Source organism: Gouania willdenowi, chromosome 4 (assembly GCF_900634775.1).
Source record: "Gouania willdenowi chromosome 4, fGouWil2.1, whole genome shotgun sequence".
In the NCBI taxonomy this organism is placed as follows: domain Eukaryota; kingdom Metazoa; phylum Chordata; class Actinopteri; order Blenniiformes; family Gobiesocidae; genus Gouania; species Gouania willdenowi.
In genome coordinates, this window is record NC_041047.1 from 1,102,734 (window position 1) to 1,128,394 (window position 25,661).

The 25,661-nt window shown below is 38.1% G+C and overlaps 2 protein-coding genes across 4 annotated transcripts in view; both read left to right on the plus strand.

Moving 5' to 3' along the window:
* The window catches only part of mast2 (microtubule associated serine/threonine kinase 2), a gene marked incomplete at its 3' end in the record, with an annotated part of 68,066 nt that overhangs the window by 35,145 nt on the left and 7,260 nt on the right, over positions 1-25,661 (plus strand). The window contains exons 12-20 of the mRNA XM_028443920.1: positions 19,645-19,746; positions 19,833-19,965; positions 20,037-20,113; positions 20,707-20,798; positions 20,871-21,079; positions 21,519-21,657; positions 23,592-23,724; positions 23,792-23,957; positions 24,091-24,192. Of these exons, the coding sequence (XP_028299721.1) occupies positions 19,645-19,746; positions 19,833-19,965; positions 20,037-20,113; positions 20,707-20,798; positions 20,871-21,079; positions 21,519-21,657; positions 23,592-23,724; positions 23,792-23,957; positions 24,091-24,192 (1,153 nt within the window). The remainder of the gene's footprint in view (positions 1-19,644; positions 19,747-19,832; positions 19,966-20,036; positions 20,114-20,706; positions 20,799-20,870; positions 21,080-21,518; positions 21,658-23,591; positions 23,725-23,791; positions 23,958-24,090; positions 24,193-25,661) is intronic.
* Positions 5,643-14,783, plus strand: LOC114461667 (uncharacterized). Of its 3 annotated transcripts, XM_028443916.1 has the most exons (8): positions 5,649-5,719; positions 8,098-8,241; positions 8,465-8,557; positions 9,206-11,798; positions 11,887-11,955; positions 12,141-12,212; positions 12,573-12,647; positions 13,518-14,783. In XM_028443916.1, the coding sequence occupies exons 1-8, from the start codon at positions 5,717-5,719 to the stop codon at positions 13,727-13,729; spliced, it is 3,261 nt and encodes a 1,086-aa protein (XP_028299717.1). In that variant the 5' UTR covers positions 5,649-5,716; the 3' UTR covers positions 13,730-14,783. The 3 variants fall into 3 exon arrangements, with proteins under 3 accessions (XP_028299720.1, XP_028299717.1, XP_028299719.1); XM_028443919.1 differs by lacking the exon at positions 8,098-8,241 and having other exon boundaries at positions 5,643-5,719; XM_028443918.1 differs by lacking the exon at positions 5,649-5,719 and having other exon boundaries at positions 6,344-8,241.

Genomic DNA, 25,661 nt, shown 5'->3' on the forward strand with positions numbered 1-25,661 from the left:
AATAGTTTTTATGACATTTTTAGTGAGAAATATAATCTTACCTTTCCATAGTTTGTTTGCTTTTCCGCGCAGAACATACCGGAAGTGACGTTTTTTTCAAACAGGAAGTGATGTCGATTTACATGTTTACATTTTAGAAACAATTATTTACTTTTTAATATTCGTCATAATATTCATTCACATGTGAATATATCTCCAAACCTCGAGACTAAAGTGTAGTTTGAAACACTGGAATGTTGGAAAAATGGGAATATGTTTTTATTTCTTTATAAAATGTGTTTTTGTTACTTAACAACGACCATTTTTAGATTAATAAAGTCTGATAAGCTGTATTGTACAATAGAGCATTGTAGAAAAGTTTAAAAAGATATGCACATTTAATTTTTTTATCCGTTTTTCGATTTAAAAGAGGTCAAGTGGCGTGTGCTCCATTAAGGTCTATGGGGGTCATCAGACCTCATATCTCTCCAGTGCAAAGGGCCAGGACTTTATGGCCATAGGTCACCAAAGGTCACGATTGTCAAGTCTTTGACCATCTCATGTCCAAAGTTATGACCCCTAATTCCCTGCTCATCATAAGGGGATTTTTATTCATAACTTTTCACAGGGAGCTTGGATTTTAAAAACAAGTGCATATTATGATTTGTCTCTGGGTGACCTTTTGGAAGTGGGTGGTCTCATCTCTGTAGACTCTTCTTTAGTCAGACAAGGGCCTAGGAGAATGGGACTTGAATATGTTGTGCGGCCCCTCTGGACGTCCCCAAAAATGCTTCAATGAAGTCTCAGAGACTTACGGTGGTGAAATGACAACCCTTCAAAGGGTGTCTGGATCAAGGATTTGGGGGGTCCTAGAGGGCGAACCCTGGCACTTGTAGTAACCATTCCACATGTTCTGGACTCAGTTGGAGGAGACCTTTCCATAGAGGTCTCATTTGTGCAGATTGGATGAAAATTGGCAGAGTTGTGAATACGGAGGCCAAAATCTCACATGGTCTCGAGTTTCAAAGGCCAAAGGGCCTATTTTGGGTGATTCTGGATATGAAGACATTAATCCAGGAATCTGAAATTCACCTATCTTTTAGAGGGTGGTGAGACTTTTCCAACAGTACCTTCCTCACCTCTTAATGACCTTTGGATCATGAGAGAGAGCCATATGAAGTTTTCAGGACAGTTTCTGGAAAATGCTGCAACTTAATTCATTAAAAATCAACAGAAGGTTCTAGAAACCTGAAGATTCACACAATCTATGGTGAATTGATGATAAATCAGGGGTGCGACTTTGGAGGCTGTACTCCAAAGTTTAGGGGGTCATTCAGGGTCAACGTCGGATCTGGGAGTGAGAAACGGCGTCCCTGGCAAGAAGACAACACACCAGAGGTCTATATCTTAAATATGTTGATGTGGTCTTTGAGACGATGCGGGAAACGTTGACCCCGTGTTGATACGACTTTGCGTTCCGGAGTTATGGCCATAGGTCACCAAAGGTCACAATTGAAGGCCGAAAAGTGGGTTCAGGGGGCTACCTCAGCCATCTTTAAACTTATCGGAATGGAAACAAGTCAGGCTCATACGGGGGTCCTAAGGATGAGGTGTGTGAAATTACAGCTTTCTAGCTTAAAAATTGAGCTCAGTACAGGCCAAAAACTGATTTCAGGCATAAAATGACATTTTTGCGGCTTTTTTAATTTAAAGTTTAAAAAAAATCATTAAAAATCAATGGAAAGGCTTAGAAACCTGAAACTTTGCACACTCTGTTATAAGGTCACAGCCTTCTGATTGTCCAAGGTTGGAGTTCCTGTGACCCGCCCTTCATAGGTCAGAGGTCAAGTGGTGTGTGCTCCATTAAAGTCTATGGGGGTCATCAGACCTCATATCTCCCCAGTGCAAAGGGCCAGGACTTTGAAATTCACATATGACATGCAGCTCAAAGAGACCTTTCTAATGAGCCCAGGCCCAAGTCTTTGACCATCTCATGTCCAAAGTTATGACCCCTAATTCCCTGCTCATCATAAGGGCATTTTGATCCATAACTTTTCACAGGGAGCTTGGATTTTAAAAACAAGTGCATATTATGATTTGTCTCTGGGTGACCTTTTGGAAGTGGGTGGTCTCATCTCTGTAGACTCTTGTTTAGTCAGACAAGGGCCTAGGAGAATGGGACTTGAATATGTTGTGCGGCCCCTCTGGACGTCCCCAAAAATGCTTCAATGAAGTCTCAGAGACTTACGGTGGTGAAATGACAACCCTTCAAAGGGTGTCTGGATCAAGGATTTGGGGGGTCCTAGAGGGCGAACCCTGGCACTTGTAGTAACCATTCCACATGTTCTGGACTCAGTTGGAGGAGACCTTTCCATAGAGGTCTCATTTGTGCAGATTGGATGAAAATTGGCAGAGTTGTGAATACGGAGGCCAAAATCTCACATGGTCTCGAGTTTCAAAGGCCAAAGGGCCTATTTTGGGTGATTCTGGATATGAAGACATTAATCCAGGAATCTGAAATTCACCTATCTTTTAGAGGGTGGTGAGACTTTTCCAACGGTACCTTCCTCACCTCTTAATGACCTTTGGATCATGAGAGAGAGCCATTTGAAGTTTTCAGGACAGTTTCTGGAAAATGCTGCAACTTAATTCATTAAAAATCAACAGAAGGTTCTAGAAACCTGAAGATTCACACAATCTATGGTGAATTGATGATAAATCAGGGGTGCGACTTTGGAGGCTGTACTCCAAAGTTTAGGGGGTCATTCAGGGTCAACGTCGGATCTGGGAGTGAGAAACGGCGTCCCTGGCAAGAAGACAACACACCAGAGGTCTATATCTTAAATATGTTGATGTGGTCTTTGAGACGATGCGGGAAACGTTGACCCCGTGTTGATACGACTTTGCGTTCCGGAGTTATGGCCATAGGTCACCAAAGGTCACAATTGAAGGCCGAAAAGTGGGTTCAGGGGGCTACCTCAGCCATCTTTAAACTTATCGGAATGGAAACAAGTCAGGCTCATACGGGGGTCCTAAGGATGAGGTGTGTGAAATTACAGCTTTCTAGCTTAAAAATTGAGCTCAGTACAGGCCAAAAACTGATTTCAGGCATAAAATGACATTTTTGCGGCTTTTTTAATTTAAAGTGAAAAAAAATCATTAAAAATCAATGGAAAGGCTTAGAAACCTGAAACTTTGCACACTCTGTTATAAGGTCACAGCCTTCTGATTGTCCAAGGTTGGAGTTCCTGTGACCCGCCCTTCATAGGTCAGAGGTCAAGTGGTGTGTGCTCCATTAAAGTCTATGGGGGTCATCAGACCTCATATCTCCCCAGTGCAAAGGGCCAGGACTTTGAAATTCACATATGACATGCAGCTCAAAGAGACCTTTCTAATGAGCCCAGGCCCAAGTCTTTGACCATCTCATGTCCAAAGTTATGACCCCTAATTCCCTGCTCATCATAAGGGCATTTTGATCCATAACTTTTGAAATTCATATATGATATTCAGCTTCACGGTGATGGGGTTTCATTCCGATTTGGTTCATTTCAGAGTTCAAGTTGATTCCCTAACCCTTATCAAAATTGTATTTATTTCAAAATGTTGGTTTTATGTTGTATTTCATTGTGAATGGGCTTCTATACAACAGTTGTCTAGTAGTGTGTGTAGAAAACATTGCTCCATGAGCAGGTGTTTAATTGAAGCTTCCCCTCCCCCACCTCCCACAGCTCTACACATAAAACCTCCCTAAAACCATTACACAGCACAACCATTTTACCTTACACTACTACAATTTAGACTACATTTATTTATCATGTATTTTTAAATTAATAAATAGTTAATAAAATAGTTAGATGAAAGTTCATAACATTTAGAAGACACAGAATTTGTACATTTGGTTTTTGAAATAGAAAATCTGTTCACTTTTAAAGGGGAGTATTGTGTAGAAATCCCTTTTTCAAGCTTTATATCATGTTAGTGTGTCATTCCCTCCTGAAAAACATTCCTCCAGTGTTGTTCAGGTTGATTCATGTAATTTTGAGTAATCTTTTAATCTTCTGCCACCACTGCCATCACTGATTACAAAACCACTCTCATGTTCCCTCAGTTCAACCCAATTTAATTTTTATTAATGTATGTTTTCTAATCCAACATTTCATAGCACATATATACTGTATATGAAGGGTAGATTTGCAAAAACGGAGGAAAAAAATATACTGACGGCCCAGGAAGAGAGTGACATGCGCGCACCTACATGTACATACAGTTTTATATTAATAATTATAATAATTGTTATTAAAATGACATGATCATTGAACAACACTGCTGATCAATTGGCTGCAGCACCTGTAGCCATTATAAAAAGATGCACAGAGGCTAATCTGACAGCTGGATGGAGAAGGGTACGTCTGCGGAGGGGTAGCCCTGTAACTGCAGCACTCTACGTGTGGCCTCATAATGCAGGAAGTGGCACACAAGAGGATCTACACTGTAGATTCTACAGAGACCAAAGAGACACCCCCCCCCAGTGAAGACGAGGTTCAGCGTGAGGGAGTACGATCTCTGCTGAGAAGGCTGCTAGGTTAATGCTAATGCTATTGCTAGGTTAATGTTATTGTGTGGATAATGCTAGGTTAAATCTAATGCTCGGTTAATGTTACTGTTATGGTAATTCTATTGCTATGTTAATGTGGATGTTAGGTTAATGCTATTGCTAGGTTATTGCTAATTCTAGGCTAATGATAATGTTCGGTGAATGCCAACGCTATGCCATTGTTAATGCTAGGTTAATACTAGGTTAAATGTCCCCATTGCGGGATTAATAAAGATACTCTACTCTACTCTAATGCTAGGTCAATGTTAATAATCCAATGCCAATGATACGCTAATGCAGTGCAATGCGGGTCAGCACCTGCATCTTTGCTTGTATTTTCTTCAAGAAGTGCAACTATTTTAGTTAATAGGATTTCTCAATAGGATAAGTAAAATTCACTGTAGGGCTACTTTGTATATGATATTACATTATTGTTTATTAAGTGTGCAGGACTATTTTTTTTTTTTACTTGTTTTTTCCATTTTCATTCATTCACTGTATATACTTTATGTATATATTCATATTCTTATTTTATTTTTATCTATTAACTTCTTGTTAATCTTCAAATGTTTCCCTTCCTCATATCTGTAATAATAATAATAACAATAATAATAATTATTATTATTACTATAATAATAATAATAATAATAATAATAATAATAATAATAATAATAATTATTATTATTATTATTACTATAATAATAATAATAATAATAATAATAATAATAATAATAATAAGAGCCAACAGAAAAAGTGTGTTTAAACCTGTTGAAGTCCTAACTTGGACTATCCCCTCCCCCACCCGGTCCTAACTTTAGTTGGATGTAAAGGTGCGTTTCATTTATTTTTTCTCATGTGCAGGACATCACAGGAGTGATACAGATAGTCCTTTAAAGAGTAAAATAATACCTTTTCTGTGATCTGTCTCTATTTATTTATTAATGATTAATCATAGTTTTTTTAAGCTGGTATGAATGTTGTGCTTCCTTTACCTTATGAAGTCTATCTGAATGGGTGTTGGGTGTTTAAAAGAAGCGCTCCTCATCTCCTCACGTGTTTTCCCACCAACACCTGCTTAATTGCCTCATTCACTGATTCGGCACACAAGAAGCAGCATCAGACAGAGAAGACATCAGACAGAAAATGGTAAGTTTGAGTCATTTTACCAAAAGTCTATCTTCATTATACTCCTTATATGTTTCTGGAACATTGCTGAGTAGAGTTTAATATAATTAAAGTGAATTCAGCTGCATTTAAGCTCCAACTCTGAGCTGGTTCTTGTATTCTTGATTTTTAAACCATGGGCATTTGAATCTTTTGTTTCAATTTTAAACCATGCTTTTTATTTCTACACTGAAAAATCAAACTTGTAAGATTTACTTGATTAAATCCTTGTAACAATTTGCACTATCAATTACAATGTACTTACTACAGACCTTAAAGTTACTGAATATATTAAGTACATTTTATGATGTTATACATTATTTAGATGTAGTATTTACTCAAAAAAATTAAGTAAAAATGAATTAATGTTTCCATAGGCAGGAAAATCACCAACATGAAAATATTAAGTAGATCTATATCTTTTTTGACACTTAAAATTAAATTTTAAGTTTTATTACTCATAATTCTGTAAATTCTGCTTATTTTATATTGATCAGATAATATACTTTTATCACAAATCATGAAATCACACATTTCACATACAGAAAAATAAATATTTATTTACAAAAGCTCACACAGAGGAGTAATAAATCAGTCCCATTAGCAGTATTTTCATATCCAGGCTGCATCTCCTGGCCTTCAGGATGGATGGATACATTCATTGGATCTTCTCCATCTGTCCCATGGACAACCAGAATTGTTAGGATGTGCTGAGTGGAATCTCTGTGGCTGTCCTCCTGCCAAAACAATGTTTTCTTTGGGGATAAATCCATAATCATCTTTGAGTATATTGTATTTGTATTGTAGCCAAGGAAGATGTAGGAAGATCTCTGATTGGCTGAAGTCCACTGTCACAGTACTGGATATATAAACTTCATTTACAGAGCCAGGAGAAGGAGAAATGATTCACTGTCACTCAGAACACTTTGGATTACAATATTCTTAAAAATGGTTATGGATTTATCAAAAAACAAACAAACGTATAGATAACAGAATAAAGGGATTAAAATATGTGTGAAGTTGTCTACATACATATACAGTGAGGGTTACAAATTACAATTTAAATAAACACTGCATAAATCAGAGAAATTTGTTTGCGCACAAAAAATTTCTTTAACAAATACAAATCAATTGTTCACACTTTAGCAGACAAACAATTCTTACACATTCACCTAATTTATTGTGCAGACAAAAATAATAATTTACAAATACAAATAATGTTCACACATTTTTGCAGACAGAAATATTTTTTTACAAATAGAAATACTATTTTCCTAAAGTTATCTGTGAAGATGTCGGCATATCCACTGGCTGATATAAAAAGTGTGTGTTCCACTGTGAAAAATACGACCTCAAACCGCCATAAAAACCTGTTAAATATTGAGTTTTATTTACTGCAGCCTCCGTAGAGGTAGATTATTGTCAAACAGATGATGTAGGAAACAGTAGAGAAACTATTACGTCAAAGTAGCGCTAAGTACGGTAAACCACACTACATGTAATATAACGCATTTGTAAATATGACTATAAAACGGCCGTGAGCACAGCTATCGTTTCAACACTAACAACACGTAAACCTCCGCCTGCCTTCTCATATTATTGACCAGGTTAATGTTTCAAACACGGAGCACAATATGCTACATTAAGCTAGCACCCAGTACAGCAGTGTGCAGATGTAAACACAACGGTTTGCGGTCATTTACATGAGTTAAGTAGTCGTTCACGTCATGATACACGAGTCCAAATATCACAAGTAACTGAGTATATGTATCTATAACAACTTTAAATAAACAGAAAGACTTTAACTTACGGCTCAGTTCGCGTATCCATGTCCTCCAGTCCTCTCTCCTCATGTCTCATGTGTGGGTCAGATTCTGAGTTCACACGATGCCTTGCTTGACTTCCGGTTCCCGCGCACATTTTTTTGATTAAAATGTACTCACTATTTTCAGGTTGTTAGGTTTTGACCATAAAACACTTCATTACTTTTAAGAAATCTTTATTAAAACTTACTCATCCCACACAGTGCATTTATTACATGAATAAATTGTGTAAATATTTGTAGTTTTACTTAAAAAAAAATCATGTTCTCCTAGAATCTTTATTACTATGTAGAAATTATTAAATACAATTTAATATAATTTACTAGCCCCAAGTTTGTTTTTTCAGTGTACTATGTGTTTTTATGTCTCTATATTGATTTTGCAATGTTAGATTTTAGTACCACTATTAAATGTTGTCTCTCCTTTTCACCATGTGTAAAGCATATTTAATTGCATTGTGTATAAAATGCGCCAAACAAATACATTTGCCTTGCTTTGCTATAATTACACGGAACTACAAAGCTGCTTTTTTTGAAGGCTCAACGTCGCCAAGTTGAACGCCTGCAGAAATTACACAAACATCACGATGTATGTGAAAGTCGTTATGAAAAGGCAAGTGCAGAATTGTTAGAGATGGAGAGAGCGCAAACAGCGGTCTTCCATCGTCGTCTGTTTTCAACGGTAATGTTTCCTTCACGTTTTGATAACATACCTCAGGGTGAAAAACATTAATTCCTACTTTATAACCTTGGTTTTTGCATCTCCATGCTCCTCTGTCATGTAATTATGGATGCTAATCAATAGCACAGCACAATAACAGTTTACCTCGTAAACAATATCCACATTTTCAGCACTTCATACTTCTGTATTAGTTTAAATAGTTTCCTTCACCATTGTTTTGCAGATGCAAGAACAGACACAGATAGATGGAGAAATGTTGGCAGATAACAAGAATGCAGAGATAATGGAACCCTTGATGAATACAGACAGCATGATGGTAAGTACAGCTCTACTTTAAGCTCACCTGGATTTAGTTTTAGATACTCTTCAGTATTGGACATTTGATGAAGCACAACTGACTGAAAGAGGCCATCTCTTTTCAGTTATATTTGGAAATGATTAGAGAAACTCACTGAATTTAATGGTGAATGTTGTTACAAACCTCTCCTTACGAAGCCACTAAAGTCCCGCAAAAATATTTTTTTCATGATAAAAAAAAATGTTTTTAACATGATAGATATATTTTTTGTGGGACTTCAGGTGAAATATATTGATTCAATATGTAATCATGTGTGTATATAAAGCTTCTATGTTCTATTAGCCATTAATACCATTAAAATAAGTCATAGCATATCGAGTCTGAATCCAAAATAAATATCTGTAGTCCCTATCATGACCTTCAAGGATTTTTAGCTTGATGACCGCTCTGCTGTCTACCCTTATCTTTTTATAAACAACATATATAATACATACATATTTGATAAACACCCATAAATCTTAACTAACAAAACACCAGAGAACGCAGCCCTGGAGGTAACATGGATGAGAAAATAAAGGGAGTAATTATCTCACTGTTTTTAACTGATGCACTAAAAATTTGATTTACAAGAGGCATTCAGTTGTGGAAAATGTTTTTCTTTTGTAGCTGAATGAAGAAATGGCTGGAGAAGATGGATTTTCACATTCAAGCTCCATGTCCAGCATTTCCACAGATGAGTATGTACCAGAGTCATCAGAGGACAGTTCAGAGGAATCACCAAACCAGAGTCCTGCCGCAAAGAGGAATAAGTTTATTCCTTTGAAAGAAAACTCAAAATGCCGCCGCAAAGGACAAAAAGGTATGGATTTATTGTTGGAAAAAAATTCAGAAGAGTTTCCCAGAGCCAAGAAAAAGACTTTCGGGAGAGCAAGTTCACTCTTTAGAGGAGACTGCTTAGTTACTCCACCTAGAAAAGAAGTTGAAGTTGAACGAAGACTCAAAACCAAGGTAAATTACAAGACAAAGAAGAGACCCATAGTTAGTAGCAAGGATGATATAGGCAGATCAAAACTAAAAAAGATGAGATATAAGAGCATTCGTAAGATAGACTCAGACTCTGAGACAGATCCGAGTGATTCAGGTGACTCAAAATTAAAGAAAAAGACACAACACAAGAGACATCACGGGAGAGAGTCAAGTTACAGTGACACTCAATCAAATCAAGCAGAACCAGAAAACACACGACAAAACAAGAGAGACTACTGTTCAGAGGAGGACTTGGATGAGCCAAACCTGAAAAAGACTGAATACAAGCATCATTACAAAAGTAATAGTCACAGCAAGGATTCAGATGGAGTGAAACACACACAAAAGAAATATGACAAGAAGAAAGCAGGACTCAGATCAAAAAGTAGATACATGTGGTCTATGGAAGGAGACTTAAGTTCCCAAGAAGATGAAATTGATGAACATACATCAAAAAGACACAGAAATAGACGCTCAAACACAATAGCGAAAAATGAGCATTCACAGACCTTGACAGAAAACAGATCCCTTGTTGTTGGTGGTGTTCCTGAAGTTCGTGGACAGAAGAAATACCATGAAAAGAAAAACTACTGTTTGTTCTGTTACAAGCCTCAATCCAAGATTGCGCGACATCTGGAACGTAAGCATCCAGATGAAACTGAGGTCGCTTCAGTAATAATCTTGCCAAAAAAATCCAAACAACGGAGGATTGGTCTTGATCTCCTTCGCAAGCAAGGAAATAGGACACATAACATTGAGACATTGCAAAAAGGAAAAGGGACGCTGGTAGCATGCAAGCGACAGAGTAATGACCACTCTATTCCAGCAGACTATCAACACTGTTTTGCTTGCTTTGGGCTTTATAAACGCAAATATCTTTGGAAACATGCAAAACAATGCTCACTCGCTGTAGAAGCTCGCAAATGTTTGCCTGGCAAAACACGAATCCAGACTCTCTGTGCAGGTTCTCAGCCTGTGCCTAAAGAAGTGAACAAGAAAGTATGGGCACTTGTGAACGGCATGACTCAGGATAACATTACTCAAGCAATAAAAGAAGATAGCCATATCTTAAAAGTTGGAGAAAAAATGTATAATAGACAACGACAAACCGCTTCACAACACAACAACATACGTCAGATTATGCGAGGCCTTGGCAGACTCTTGATCCAAGGAAGGCGGGTGACTCCTCTGAAAAAGATGGAGGATTACATCCATCCAAAGAACTTTCATCATGTCATCCGGGCAGTGAAAAAAGTAACTGGCTTCAATGAAAATGGCAACAAGTTTGATAAACCCACTTTTGCTACAAAGCTAGGGCAAAGTGTCCAGAGAGTGGCTGATATCATTGAGGCTGAAGCACTTGCATCTCAGAATAATGATAAAAAGGTGCTTGTTCAGGAGTTTAGGCGTATGTACTGTCTCACTTGGAATGAGATGATCTCTTCAGCTGCATACCGCACGCTAGAAGAAAAGAAATGGAACAAACCAAAGCTTATCCCTTTAGCAGATGACGTAAAAAGAATGCACATGTGTATGGCTGTGAGGCAGAAAGACTACAATGAACAGTTGCTGAATCATAAAACTCCCAAGAACTGGAGCAATCTGGCCAAAGTTACACTTGCACAGGTGATCCTTTTCAACAGGAGGAGAGAAGGAGAAGTCTCAAATATGAAATTGGAAACCTATGTTGGAAGGGATCGATCTCCACTCAATAAAGATGTAGCTGAAGCGTTATCAGAGGTCGAAAAAAAGCTTTGTCAGCATTTTGAAAGAGTGGAGATCAGAGGAAAGCGAGGCAGGAGAGTACCGATCATTCTCACTCCAACCATGGTTCAATCCCTGGACCTGTTGGTAAAGGAGAGGAGCTCATGTGGCGTGGGTAACAATTCCTTCTTGTTTGCCAGACCAGGATATGACTCAAGACAGAGGGGGTCAGATTGCATTCGTGAGCTCGCGAGAAGCTGTGGTGCACACAAACCTGAAGCTTTCTCATCAACAAAGCTAAGAAGGCAGGTGGCCACTTTGTCAAGAGTGCTAAATTTGAATGACTCGGAACAGGATCTGTTCGCGGACTTCTTAGGACACGATATCAGAGTCCACCGAAAGTTTTACCGCCTTCCTGAAGGAACTTTGCAACTTGCAAAAATAAGTAAAGTACTGATGGCATGTGAACAAGGGAGGCTGGCAGACTTTAAGGGAAAAGGACTGGACCAAATATCAATAACGCCTCATGGTAAGAAATTATTCTAAAGAAAATGTGAGTGACAGGTATGATTACCTTCACACATATTGAAGAGCTGCTTCTGTTTGCTGTGTTGAAGATGGATCCCACGTCATAGAAGAAAGTTCAGGGATGTCATCTGAAGATGATGTAAAGGCAGATTCAACAGGTGAATCTGACAACAGCTCAAATTTGTGTGTATGATCACAGTAAAACACTAATTAGATTTGATACTTTTTGGAGGTATTTTTTGTATCTGCTCCCTAAATCTAAGCACAACAGTCCTAAACATCTCTACATACTGCTTAGTATTTTTGCTCTGTGAACATTGTTTTCTCCCTTTTGGCTTTTTAGGAGGAACTTCAATGACTCAGAACCAGGAGGAGCATCACAACCTGCAGCTTGATGATGAGCAACGTGTAGAAGGTATGTACAAGTCTGATTTTTCTAATGTACTCTGTTGATAACAAATGTTTGAATCTTGACCATTACACTAATTGAATGACTTGAAGGATGGGATTTGTGACCTCTGTTCAATGTTATTATCTGCATGTTTTTTTGGGAGGAACATCAGTTTGTCACGAGAACAAGGACATTTCAGGAGGTAAATGTGCTGCAGCTGTAGTTGGTAATTAGTCCATTTCTGGGAAGTTGAACTTCCTATCACAACTGTGTTATAGGACAGCTCTACTCGAATAGTGAGAGAAGCTGATGCACCTCTGTGGTTACCATCTTACATTTTGAATTGCAATGTTTCTAAGATGATTATTTGCTGATATTTTTTAGGGAAAACTACAGTGACTGAGATCAAGAAGGTGGCCGTAGAACAGGAGCTGGTAGTGGACAGTTGCAGCTCAAAAGGTGAGCTCACACATTTGTCATGCTCGTCATCTTCAAGTGTAGAAAAAACCCTGAGAATACAGGAATAACAAGGCCTCAGCATTGGTTCTGTGATCCTGCTTCTGGGAAAACAACTTCTACAGGGAGGTTAAATGTTACTCTGTCTTCAGAATGTCATTTTAAATACAGTGAGGACATGCTCATTGGTCAAGTCAGTTTGCCACCAGGGTATTTGATGAAATTAAATTAAAATCAACTACACTGAAGACATGAAACCGGTAAATTTCTCAGCTCGGCCCAGTTTAGTTACTTCATGGAAGTGCCTCTGCTAGGGCTGGGTGATTTTTGCCTAAAAAACAATCTCCCATTTTTTTTAAAGAAATGTGTTTCTTGATTCGAAAGAGGACCAAATAACTGTAAAAATAACAACCTAAATAAGTATAGTAAAAATGATTGACTCCCATTAGTAGTTTCCTCTCTTCTCTCTGCTCCTGCTTTGTGTGCTTTGCGTCTGTTTCCATCTTTCTCATTACATCTCTCTTTTTCTTTTCTCTACTCTTTTCATTGACTCATCATACCTGATCTCATTACACCTTTTTACTTCCTCTGCTTTCTTCCTTATTTCACTTTTTTCTGTCCATAACTCGATGCTCCCCTGCACAGTTCCTACGGAAAAAACTGTGGTGGGAAGAAGGAAACATTTAGTTAATTTTTATTTCTTTAAAACTAGTTTGCAAATCGATTTTACTACAAATTCCATTAATTGAGCGATTTATTTTTTTGCTCAGCTATAGTCTTTGAATTTCGTACACCTCCACAGTCTTAACATTTCCTGACAATTACCTACATTATATTACTTTATGACAAATATTTATTTTCTCTTCTTCCAAGCTACAAACAAGACAACAAAAATAAAATGGTCTCTGGATGAGGTGCAGGCTGTGGAAAGGTCGCTGCTGACTCACATTCGGACTGGTAGGACTCCAGGGAAGGTGGACTGTGAAAGATGCATTGCTGCTGCTGATGGAGCTCTGTCTGCAAGGGACTGGAGGGCAGTTAAGTTCTATGTCCGTAATCGTATCGTCTCAGAAAGTAGACTGTAAGTTCTTCACCTCGTTTCTGGTGATTAGAGAATTTTTTGTTTTTTGTTTTTGAGCTGACTTTTAAAATTTTAAATTGCACTTTTAATTCAGTGTTCAGGATACATGTTTGCAGGAATGTTTTTCATTTTTTTTTGTGTACTGAAAGCAGCCAAGGTTGTATCTGCCTTAAATTCTTTTTGTTAAGTTTGATCTGTTAAATGGATGGATCATTAAAGCATTAAAACAATCTTTATTTGTCATTTATGTATATAAATACATGAAATATGCTCTCTGCATTTATCCCATCCATGAGGAGCAGTGAGCAGCCATAGGGGAGTGGTTGGGGCTATGAACTAGGGTACCTGTTCAAGGTCCATCAGTGTTGTAGTGACCACATCCGCACTCCCGATTGACAACCCATTTCCTTAACCACTAAACCAGGGGTCACCAACTTTTCTGAAACTGAGCTACTTCAAAGGTACTGAATAATTCTTAGGTCTATCTGGTTTGATTAACACGTTTTAAATGCCACATTTTCACGGTTTCACTTGAATTAAAGGGTAATATAAAAAAACTAGCAGTAACTTGAAAAGGTGAGAAATGTTTCAACGTGCAACACTTTTTTCTTAATTTTCATGCAATTGTTCAATTTTAATTGTATTTCATGGGAAATCCTTTTTTCTATTAACTAGCAAATAACAACTTGTTACTATAATAAAACATATAAAGTATACAATTTAACAAATTTGTAATATTTTTGAAAAATACACTTTGCATAAAGACATTTCCTCATAACCTGCAGCTTCCTTAACAAAATCCTATCTGCAACACTTCTTTACCTCAATGTCTCAGTGATAAACATTTATAACCAAGATGGTTAATTTAATACACAAACTTATCTCTGAAAACATCTGTCACCTGTATATATCTTTGTTTTAAGTCTGGCTAGTAGGACTGGGTGATATATCTAGATTCAATAATATATAACATTTTCTATTTTGGCAATATAGAAAATGTCAATATCGCTTATTTTGGTATATATTTTTATAACTTATTTTGTTTAATAATACTTATTTTAGGAGTCACTACTTATCAATACAGCATGAAAAGCTCAGTTAAATGGATTTTGGAGTGCCAAACGAGGCATACTACAGAACTCACTCACACATGCTGTCTTTTATAGCAGAAAAAGCCAAAAGTGACATATTTTGTGTAGCTGTGTCTTGTCTGTCATTTTGCATCAGAAAATTTAACCCCAAATTGTCTTTCTGGATAGACTTTATTAATTATCAGGAATCACAATTTTGAGAAAGAATAGAGATATTTGTTTTGATTCATATCAGATTTTAGCTCGTTTGCTAATAGTGTTCTGGTTAGAAGAGGCCTGAGGGCACCTCTTATGATCCATGTGGGCTACCTGGTGCCCGTGGGCACCATCTTGATGTCCCTTGCACTAAAACATGGTGTAAGCCATCATAAGATCATTGAGCAGGCTGGATATTATATCAATAAAAATGTATGACCCCAATCTCTACAGCTAAATCTGTGTATTTTTGATTCTACACACATGGGTGGACCATGGTTTGTCTTCTGCAACAAAAAAACGAGCTGACCACTCACGCCCTGAAGATGTTCACTGTTCATCTTTACAGATTTTTTTAAAATCTTTATTAAAATGATGTAAACTGACTGGAGATTTTTAGGTTTATGGAATGAATCTCTCATTGATAATGAATTCGGAAATAATTGTTAATCACCTCAAATAGAAGTCCACCTATTGCAGATGAGTGAATATCTCTGCAGACTAGAGGGTTTCCTCCATCTTTGCTCTGGCTGATAACTGGGGACAGCTTTTTCTTAATAATGTCTTACTTAAGAAATGGACTCGTCTCTTCACAGCGTCTGAAAATACTACGTGAAGACAGAAAGATGTCAGCCTCTCTTCATTCATGTTATTCGTCCTACCATGAGGAGCTATGTAGTGAGATAATTCAACAGGTCAGAATGGGAATACATGGCAATGTCAATATTAAGTCCCGCCCCTATTAACAAAAACTATCTGTTTTATTCAGCAGTGTTTGTAAAGGTTGTTTGCTCTTAAAAACAAGATATGTCATACCATCAGTCTCACTTGATGGGTGCATAACTGTTTAGATCTCTTGTGTAGAAATGTCATTGTCGTGGTGTTTTTATGATGGGGGGAACAAACACATAAAGAGGAGAGGTAACTATTAGTTTATTACAAAGAACAGAGGGTGGAGAGGAGACAGACATTCAGAGCCCATGAACAGTATTAGCAGGGCTGGGTTAGTAGGTAGGTGGGATGTAAGAGATAGCATGAATGACATGAACAGTGAGATCTTCCATTAGATTAGTGATATACATCATTGTCAATCACTGTCAGTGAAACACCAAAGCTTGGAGATGGGCTGAACATGCTGGGATAAAGGCAGGATGAGCTTGTGGATCCATGAGGGGGCCATGACAGTAAGGAAGGGGGCAGCAACCTAAAAACAGGCTGTTAGCACAGACAGGGAAACAGGACACAGGGGTCAGAGGTGAACACAAGGGGTAAAATGGGGGTAAATCACTGTGCTGTTTTAAAAAAAAAAAACCTATCTGTTTTATTTACTCTCTCACAACACTAAAACATCAGATCTTGAGTTGAGGAATAAACCATAAGGATTGGAGAATTTACCCGGAAGAATACAAGGAAACTGATAACTCATTTGTTCAATTTAACCAGTAAACTAATGTGTTGATTAAATGCATAAAAAATAAAAAACAAGGGTATTTTCAGGACCCTCTGATGCCACAGAGGGAAAATGAGTGCTAAAAAAAAATGTAATACCAATTTTTAAAATTAATCAGTATTTCATTTTTTTAAAACAAATCTGAATTCACACAAACAACTTTAGGATAAAATAAACCCTTTAAACCTGCTACAAGTTCATTGATCCTCATTTTCCTTTTTAAAAAAGTATTGTGCATTTATCGCTATTTTAATTTTTACATTAAAAACACATTGGGTTATTTTTTTTACAACTATTTATAACAAAGACAGGTCTAATTGGTAAGAGCTCAAATTTCTACACACTTTTAGTTCCATTTTTGGCCACAGAGGGAGCTCTACTACACAGACTTGCAGTTCCATTTTTAGCCATAGAGGGCGCTAAACTACACACACTTGCAGTTCCATTTTTAGCCATAGAGGGAGCTCTACTACACAGACTTGCAGTTTCATTTTTAGCCATAGAGGGCGCTAAACTACACACACTTGCAGTTCCATTTTTCACGATAGGGGGAGCTCTTCTGAGGCCCGATACACACCTGACACACACATTAGTAAAAATACCTTCTCCTGAGGTCCATGCAGATTTTTACACCAGGCCTGTTAGAATAGCATTTACTATCTGTTTCAATGGTTATCTAAGTTAGGACCAGGGTTTTGGTCCTAACTTGTCCAAAGGTCCTAAGTAGAAAGGTGCTTTTACTGCTCGAGGTCCTCGGAAGGGTTGTAATGCAAGAACACACACACACACACACACACACACACGCACACACATGCACACACACACACACACATACACACACAGCTGTACGGTCTTTACACACACACACACACACACACACACACACACACACACATACACACACACACACACACATACACACACAGCTGTACGGTCTTTACACACACACACACACACACATACACACACAGCTGTACGGTCTTTACACGCATGCACGCACGCACGCACGCACACACACACACACACACACACACACACACACACACACACACACACACACACACACACACACACACACACACACACACACACACACACACACACACACAGCTGTACGGTCTTTACTCACACACAGCAGGAAGAAAAAAGGGTGAAATACTTAGAAAAAGTCACACTCAGAAAATCATTTATCTATAAATCAAGGAATCTCTGTCTGTGTGTGTCTGTAAATGATAGTTAAAATACAATATAATATACATATAACATATACATATATATATATATATATATATATATATATATATATGTATATATACACATATATATACATAAATATATAACATATGATATTCATGATAATAATGCAAACAAATCATATAAAAAAGGAACAAACTGCAACAATCCAAAATGTTTTTATTTCATTGTAAAACAAACTTGATGAAGCCATCACATCGTACACACACACACACACACACACACACACACACACACACACACACACACACACACACACACACACACACACACACACACACCCTGGTCACGCTTTGTTAACGTATAACAACTCATCACATGACACGGCCGGCCGTCAGCGTCCGTATGATGTCACCCACACCGTATGTTTGCGGACTGCGTTAGGTTTGGGAAACATGGACAATGTTTAAAACACACACACACGGTATTTACCTGTGTGTGTGTGTGTGTGACAGCTCTATTAGCTCAGTTCTTTCTTGAGGGAGGCGATGCTATGGTGTTTATTGACCTCCTCTGGGACACACAGAATGTCTAAATCACGCACACACACACTCTTTAATTTCACACTCCAGCGCTCACCCTCCTCTGATGGATGACTCCCACACACAGTGCTTTCTTACGGGGGCTTTTTGGGGGTCCCTCTGCTGCTGTTTGTCTGTTGGTGCTGAGGGGAGGGGGGTGAGAAGAAGTGGTCAGTTGATGACATCATTGATGAAGGAGGAGGAGCCTGTGGAGCAGCGTTAGCAGCAGATCTGGTGTTTGGAAGACAGCAGACAGATGTTTGAGGTCATGAGGAGGCTTTACATCTACTGCTATGATGAAGAAGAAGAAGAAGAAGAAGAGTCGCCACCACCACCACCACCACTACTACCGCTGTTGCTACAGGTTTGTTGATGATGATGGTCCAGTGATGAAGATGCTGATAGTGTCAGACACTGTGATTAGAAGAAATGAGTTTTTTTACGATGACGATCCAATGAGGAAACAAGCAGGAGTCATTAATTAGTCTTTGAACTGTTCCTCAACAACAACGAGAACGTATCGTCATTTAACCGACTTTTATTTATTAAACAGTATATCACACTGTATTGTAGCTTATGTCAGGGGTTCTCAACATTTGGGTCAGGACCCCGCGATACATTGAGAGGGGGTCTCCAGATGCCTACAAGAAACTAAGAATATTTTCTGAACAATTTCAGCTCATTTTTGCCTATTTTTACCATTTTTCAACAACTCCACCAAACTCACCATGTATTTTTGCTACATTTCTCCCATTTCTGACACTTCTACATCACATTTTAATGTCTTTTCTACACATTTTTCCACTTTCCAGACATGTTCGGCACTTATAAATCATTTCTACCACTTTTACACCTAATGTTACATATGTTGACCTATTATTGTCACTTTTAACCTCTTTTCATCAGATTTCATGATTATTTTTGACAATTTAACCATACTCATGATTTATGGCCATTCTAATTTGCAATCCCTGCTTGAATGGATAATAAAAAACAGTGTGTTACACTGTCTGGTGGTTGATGATGCCACCTAGTGGTCATTAAGTGTTGGCTTAGTAGCAAACATTGTTCACATGGTTTCCCATCATGCATCAGGAATCAAATGAAGATCAGACATTGTTCTGTGCATTCTGACTGAAGTGTTCATATGTTTGAGTCTAATTCCTTTAGCCTGTCAATGGGTTTTCTCATTATAGGTTAGCATGAAGCTAACAGACTTTTTCTGCACATGGATGTTGTTGTTGTGACTGATGGTCAGCAGTGCATCTTCTTCTCTGCTTTTTTCAAGAGTTTTTTGACTAAAAAAGGTGACGTTAGTGTCGTGTTTGTTTCTGAACAGCCACAGATTTTTAACCGTCGCACCTTTTCTCTCTCTTCCTGATGCTTTGATGTTGCTGACGTGTTCCAGGCTCACGAGCGCTCTGAGAGCGTGGACATGTCCTTTGTAACTCAGCTGGTCAGAAAGCTGATGATCATCATTGCTCGGCCAGCGCGACTCCTCGAGTGTTTGGTGAGAAAAAACATATTTTTAACACGTGATCAGTTACTGTATATTAGTGTGGATGAAGCTAAAGATGGCGTGCGTTCCTTCTGCAGGAGTTTGACCCTGAGGAGTTCTACCACCTGCTGGAGGCGGCTGAAGGTCATGCTAAAGAAGGTCAGGGGATCAAGTCTGACATCCCTCGTTACATCATCAGCCAGCTGGGCCTGACCCGGGACCCTTTGGAGGGTAACCATACCTTATGTTTGTGACTGTGTGAGTCCTCGGTTTTCTTCAAACGTCCTCACGTGTGTGTTCAGAGATGACTCAGCTCAGCAGCTACGATGGCAGGAACCCTAAGACCTCCCAGAACCCCGAAAACAACCACTGCTCTGAGGTGAGAAGATCATTCACTATGATTTTTAACCAAAAAGTCAACAAATTAGTCATTTCAGCACAACGAAAGCGCAAAATATGAATAATAATAACAATGATAATGATAATTTAAACAGGGTACAAATAGAATAAATACATAAATAAATAGTAACTAGAAAAACCTGCATTGCCATGACGATGTGGGAATGCAAAAAGGATTGTCCTTCGTCTGTATGTGTTTATTGTCAATGAACACAAGTTTGAACACATTACTAAAAGCTTAGATATTCATAGGCATCACACAGAGAATGAGCAGAATTACTTTCACTCACTGAAGAGTTAACAAACATTTAATATTAATATTACGTCACGATATGGTTGGAAGAAGAGGAAAGAAAAGCTTTGCATTCCCACAACAACAAAATGGTTTGTTTGATAAAAAGAAAACTACAGAGGAGTTTAATTTAATCTTTATTTAACATAGTTAGTTATTAGTTATTATTTTATTTAAGTATTTTAATAAATGTAAATGTTGTGTTTTTAAATAATGTTAAATATATATATAAATAATATTGTATAAATATGAAAGTGTGTGATTTTTCCTTCTCTGTACAGAGTGGAGTCACGTCAGTGCCTCAGATCAAAGCTAAAGCTCCAGGAGAGGACGACTTTGAGAACATCAAATTGATCAGTAACGGAGCGTACGGGTAGGCCCCCCCCCCCCCCCATCCCACCCCCTCCCTCGTCCTCACCCCTGTCCACCCCATCTCTCCATGCAGGGCTGTGTTCCTGGTGCGTCATAAGGAGACGAGGCAGCGTTTTGCTATGAAAAAGATCAACAAACAGAACCTGATCCTGAGGAACCAGATCCACCAGGCCTTCGTAGAACGGGACATCCTCACCTTCGCTGAGAACCCCTTCGTGGTCTCCATGTTCTGCTCTTTTGAGACCAGACGCCACCTCTGCATGGTGATGGAGTACGTGGAAGGTACGACGACAACTAGTCAGTACTCAACAGCACCAGTTTATACAAACTATAGATCAGACCACAGCAACATAACCAGCATTAGAATGATGAACAAACGCTAACACAGGAAACTTGTTTATGTTTATGTTTTCTTTGGTTTTTTGACATTTTTTTGTTTTTGGAATCATTTTGTTGTTGTTTTATGTGTTTTGTCTTTTTTTGTTGTTTCTGGAGCAACTGTGTTAATGTTGTATGATTGTGTCACAATATGTATTTCCGTGTCATTTGTTGTCATTTAATGTGTTTTTGTTGTCTTTTTCTATATTTTTGTATATTTAAAGTCATTTATTGTGTGTTTGTTGTTGTTTAGTGTATTATTATCTCTGTTTTATGTCTGTTAACATGTGTATAGTGTTCATAACAGGTGTGTAAAGTGTAGTGGTACTCCTCCGTCCTGCAGGGGGCGACTGTGCGACTCTGCTGAAGAACATCGGCGCTCTTCCCGTGGACATGTCGCGGTTGTACTTCGCTGAGACCGTCCTGGCCCTGGAGTATCTGCACAACTACGGCATCGTCCACCGGGACCTGAAACCAGACAAGTGAGACACACACACCACGCACCAATCAGGAGTCAGCTCAGTCATCACATGGTCACATGACCCCCAGAAAATCAAACTCTCAGAAACACAAACATTTATATTACATTTAAAATGTGATCAATATTATTTTTTTTATTTGGTATAATTTATAATCATATTTATTTATTTAATCATCATACATAATTAAATTAAGTAAATTGAAAGCTGTCACTTTTATTTTGAAAGGGCTTATGTTTAATCAGCAGTTATATTTCCTCCTTCCTCTGACTGTGTCCGTCCCACGTCTGTGAGAGCCAGGGTTGGGATCAATTATAATTGTATTTGCGTAATTGATAATCAATTATAATTATGGCGTAATTATAATTGTAATTGTAATTTAAAAAAATATGTTGCTGTCCTAATCGTAATTAAATTGTAATTGAGTTTAGATAATTGACTTTGGAATTGTAATTGCCATGAAAATTCAAAAATTGTTAATTCCAATTTAGCGCAAAACTGTGGAACCATGTTACAGTTCTATGTACAGTTCTACACATATGTAGTTAATAATTATTAAAATATATTTTATATCAAGCCTTCACACTTTTTACCATTTAATAAATATAAATCTATAAATATACTGACACAAAAAAGGCTCAGACATCCACACCATAAATATTAAAACCTATGATTTCATTGATTAGGAAGCCTAACAAGATAATCAATAGATAATAAATTAGATCAGCAGTGGTTCCCAACCTATTTTGGGTTGTGACCCTATTTTGATCACAAATGTTAGACATGTTTTCTTCTTCTAGAATTTTTTTTTTTTTTTTTTTTTAATCATATTTAATAAAAGTGTTTTAAATACAGAGTAGCCAGGATTAGTACAACATCTCAGATACTTTTATACTGCATTTTATTTGAACTGCATAGTTTAAGTATAGGATACAGTTATTTGATAGTTGATGTGTTTTGAAAAATAATAATTCAAAAATATAATATTTTAATATATTTTTTTAATCTGTTTTTTCTCTGTTTTATTACTTGACATTTCAGGCGACCTCACATAGGGTCCCGACCCCAAGGTTGAAAAATGCTGAATACTATTTATTAGTGTATTTTACAGCAGATTTCAGAGTCAAACTGATCAGTTAGCATTAGAGATGCTAACAGAAAGCTAACACAAGAGGAAGGTTACGTTTAATAAAGTGTCTTTATTAAAGGCTCAGTAATTGTGATTAGTTGTAATTGAATTTAGTAATTGAGAATGTAATTAGTGAGGATGCAGTAGGAACGTTTTTCAACTTTTTTGCTGATGTTTAGCTAATGCTAGGTTTATTCTATTGCTAGGCTATTGCTAATGCTAGGCTAGTGTTACCGCTAGGCTAGTGCTAATGCTAGGCTAGTGTTACCGCTAGGCTAGTGCTAATGCTAATGCCAGGCTAATGCTCTTGCTAGGCTAGTGATAACATTAGGTTAATGCTAATGCTAAGTTAATGCTAATGCTATTGCTAGGTTATCGGTAATGCTATTGTTCGGCTATTGCTAACATTAGGTTAATGTTAGCAATAGCACGTGCCAGCACACCTGCATCCTTACTTCAGAAAATTCAAATATTTTAGTTGTAAATTACTTTTGGAGAATATAAAAATAATTGTAATTGGAAAAAATGCTGCTCAATGTAATCGTAATTGAGTTGTAATTGAACATGGATGATGATGATGATGATGATGATGATGATGATGATGATGATGATGATGATGATGATGATGATGATGATGATGTTCTTCTTCTTCTTCTTCTTCTATTCTTCTTCTTCTTCTTCTTCTTCTTCTTCTTCTCTTCTTCTTCTTCTTCTTCTTCTTCTTCTTCTTCTTCTTATTCTTCTTCTTCTTCTCTTCTTCTTCTTATTCTTCTTCTTCTTCTTCTTCTTCTTCTTCGTCTCTATTCAGCCTGCCTCATCACCTCTGGGTCACATTAAAGCTGACAGACTTTGGTTTGTCTAAAATCGGTCTGATGAGTCTGACCACCAACCTGTACGAGGGCCACATTGAGAAGGACACGCGGGAGTTCCTGGACAAACAGGTGACCAGCTACGTCCCCCCCCCTCCTCCTCCTGCCTGTTCTGTTCTCACGCTCTGTCCGTCTTCAGGTCTGTGGTACACCGGAGTACATCGCTCCAGAGGTGATCCTACGTCAGGGCTATGGTAAACCAGTGGACTGGTGGGCCATGGGCGTCATCCTCTACGAGTTCCTGGTGGGTTGCCCACCGTTCTTTGGAGACACGCCGGAGGAGCTGTTCGGGCAGGTCATCAGTGGTGAGGCTCCGTCATTACACCCACAGTGTGGCCGTACTTCTAGATCACCTCCAAACTCTGCCATACATACACTTCCTCCTGATGCATGATGGGAAACCATCCGGTGGTTGAACCATGTCCGTTCTTCCTGCAGATGAGATCGTTTGGCCTGAGGAAGAAGAAGCTCTTCCTCTGGAAGCTCAGGATCTGATCTCTAAACTTCTGAAACAGAATCCACTGGAACGACTGGGAACAGGTAAATAAAGCTAATTAATGCTAACTGAATTAAAGCTAGCTAAAGCTAACTAAACTAAAGCTAATTAAACTTAATTAAAGCTAGCTAAAATTACCGTAATTTCTGGACTATAAGACGCTACTTTTTTCTCACGCTTTGAACTCTGCGGCTTAAACAATGACGCGGCTAAATTGTGATTTTATAAGCGTCATGCTGCCACAAAATTGAGCTCCGTCACATTAGACCAGGTGGAACAATGACATTGTTATCATTAAATCATTCTTGCTCTAACTGAATCATTCTGATCACTAATTTTGTCATGATACACACTGCCTCACCATAGCAACGACACAGAGAAAGGTTGTCAGAGAGAGAGAGCGAGCGAGCATTCGCTGCAGCAGCAACAGTGTGGATACAGTAAAAGTCAGACAGTTTGTAATAATAACATAACAGCATGAAGTTACCAAATCACTACGTTGGATTAGTTCAGAAGTGATCACGTCTGTATTCTGACTCAGAGTCTGACTCTCTGTGATCGCTCTGTGGTAGTTCACGGTAAGAAGAGCAGATGAAGTGGTTTATCAGTCTGGTTACAGTAAAAATGACCATAAAAAGCTGTAAATGTACTGATATGTAGACGTGGAGCAGTGAAGAGGAGACTTCATGTAGTAAAGGAAACTTATCAGTTGAAACACGGACATTTCCGTCAAACCTAACATGAGTACAGCAACCCGCCTACCTGCCTGTTCTGATTGGCTGAGTTGTCTGACGGGCACCCTCATCAGCCAATAGGGTGTGGCCTAAGCTAGGCCGCAGCATTTGTGTGGATTTTTCTTAAAAAAATTGTAAATTATTGTAATGCGGCCAATAAAACAGTGCGCTTTATAGCCTGGAAATTACGGTAACTGTTACGGTCTTTTCAGGAAAATAAGGCTCAGTCAAAAGAGACCGCAAGCAAAGGTGTTTGAGTTTACCAGATTTACTGCAAAAGACCAATTAATAAATCAAAACATAAATCAACAAAATTAAAGAGGGGGGAGGACATGGCTAACTGCTCCATGGGCCATCGGACCAACCCCCACCCTAGCTAAAGCTACCTCAGCCAAAACAAGCTAACTAATCAAACCAGGGAAAACGGAACTACCGACACCTCGCCACGCTAACAATACACAAAAAGCACACCAGCTATCATAACATGCATGGAGAAAAATTAACTAAGAGGGAAAATGAACGCTGTTCTACTTGAAAGAAAGAAAGTGCAAACAAAACCAAGCAACAAAACAAACCTCCTTATGTCTGTGGTTTCAGCGTGTGGTGTGCATTTCAGTCATTCCCATGCTCAACACTGAGCTAACTAAAGCTAACTAAAGCTAACTAAAGCTTATATTTATTTAATAAAAATAAAATTGTAAAATTGTGCTTTTATTTGAAGAGAGCTGAATGTGCAGATTTTTCTACTTAATCTTTTTAACCCTGCAATCCTAAACATG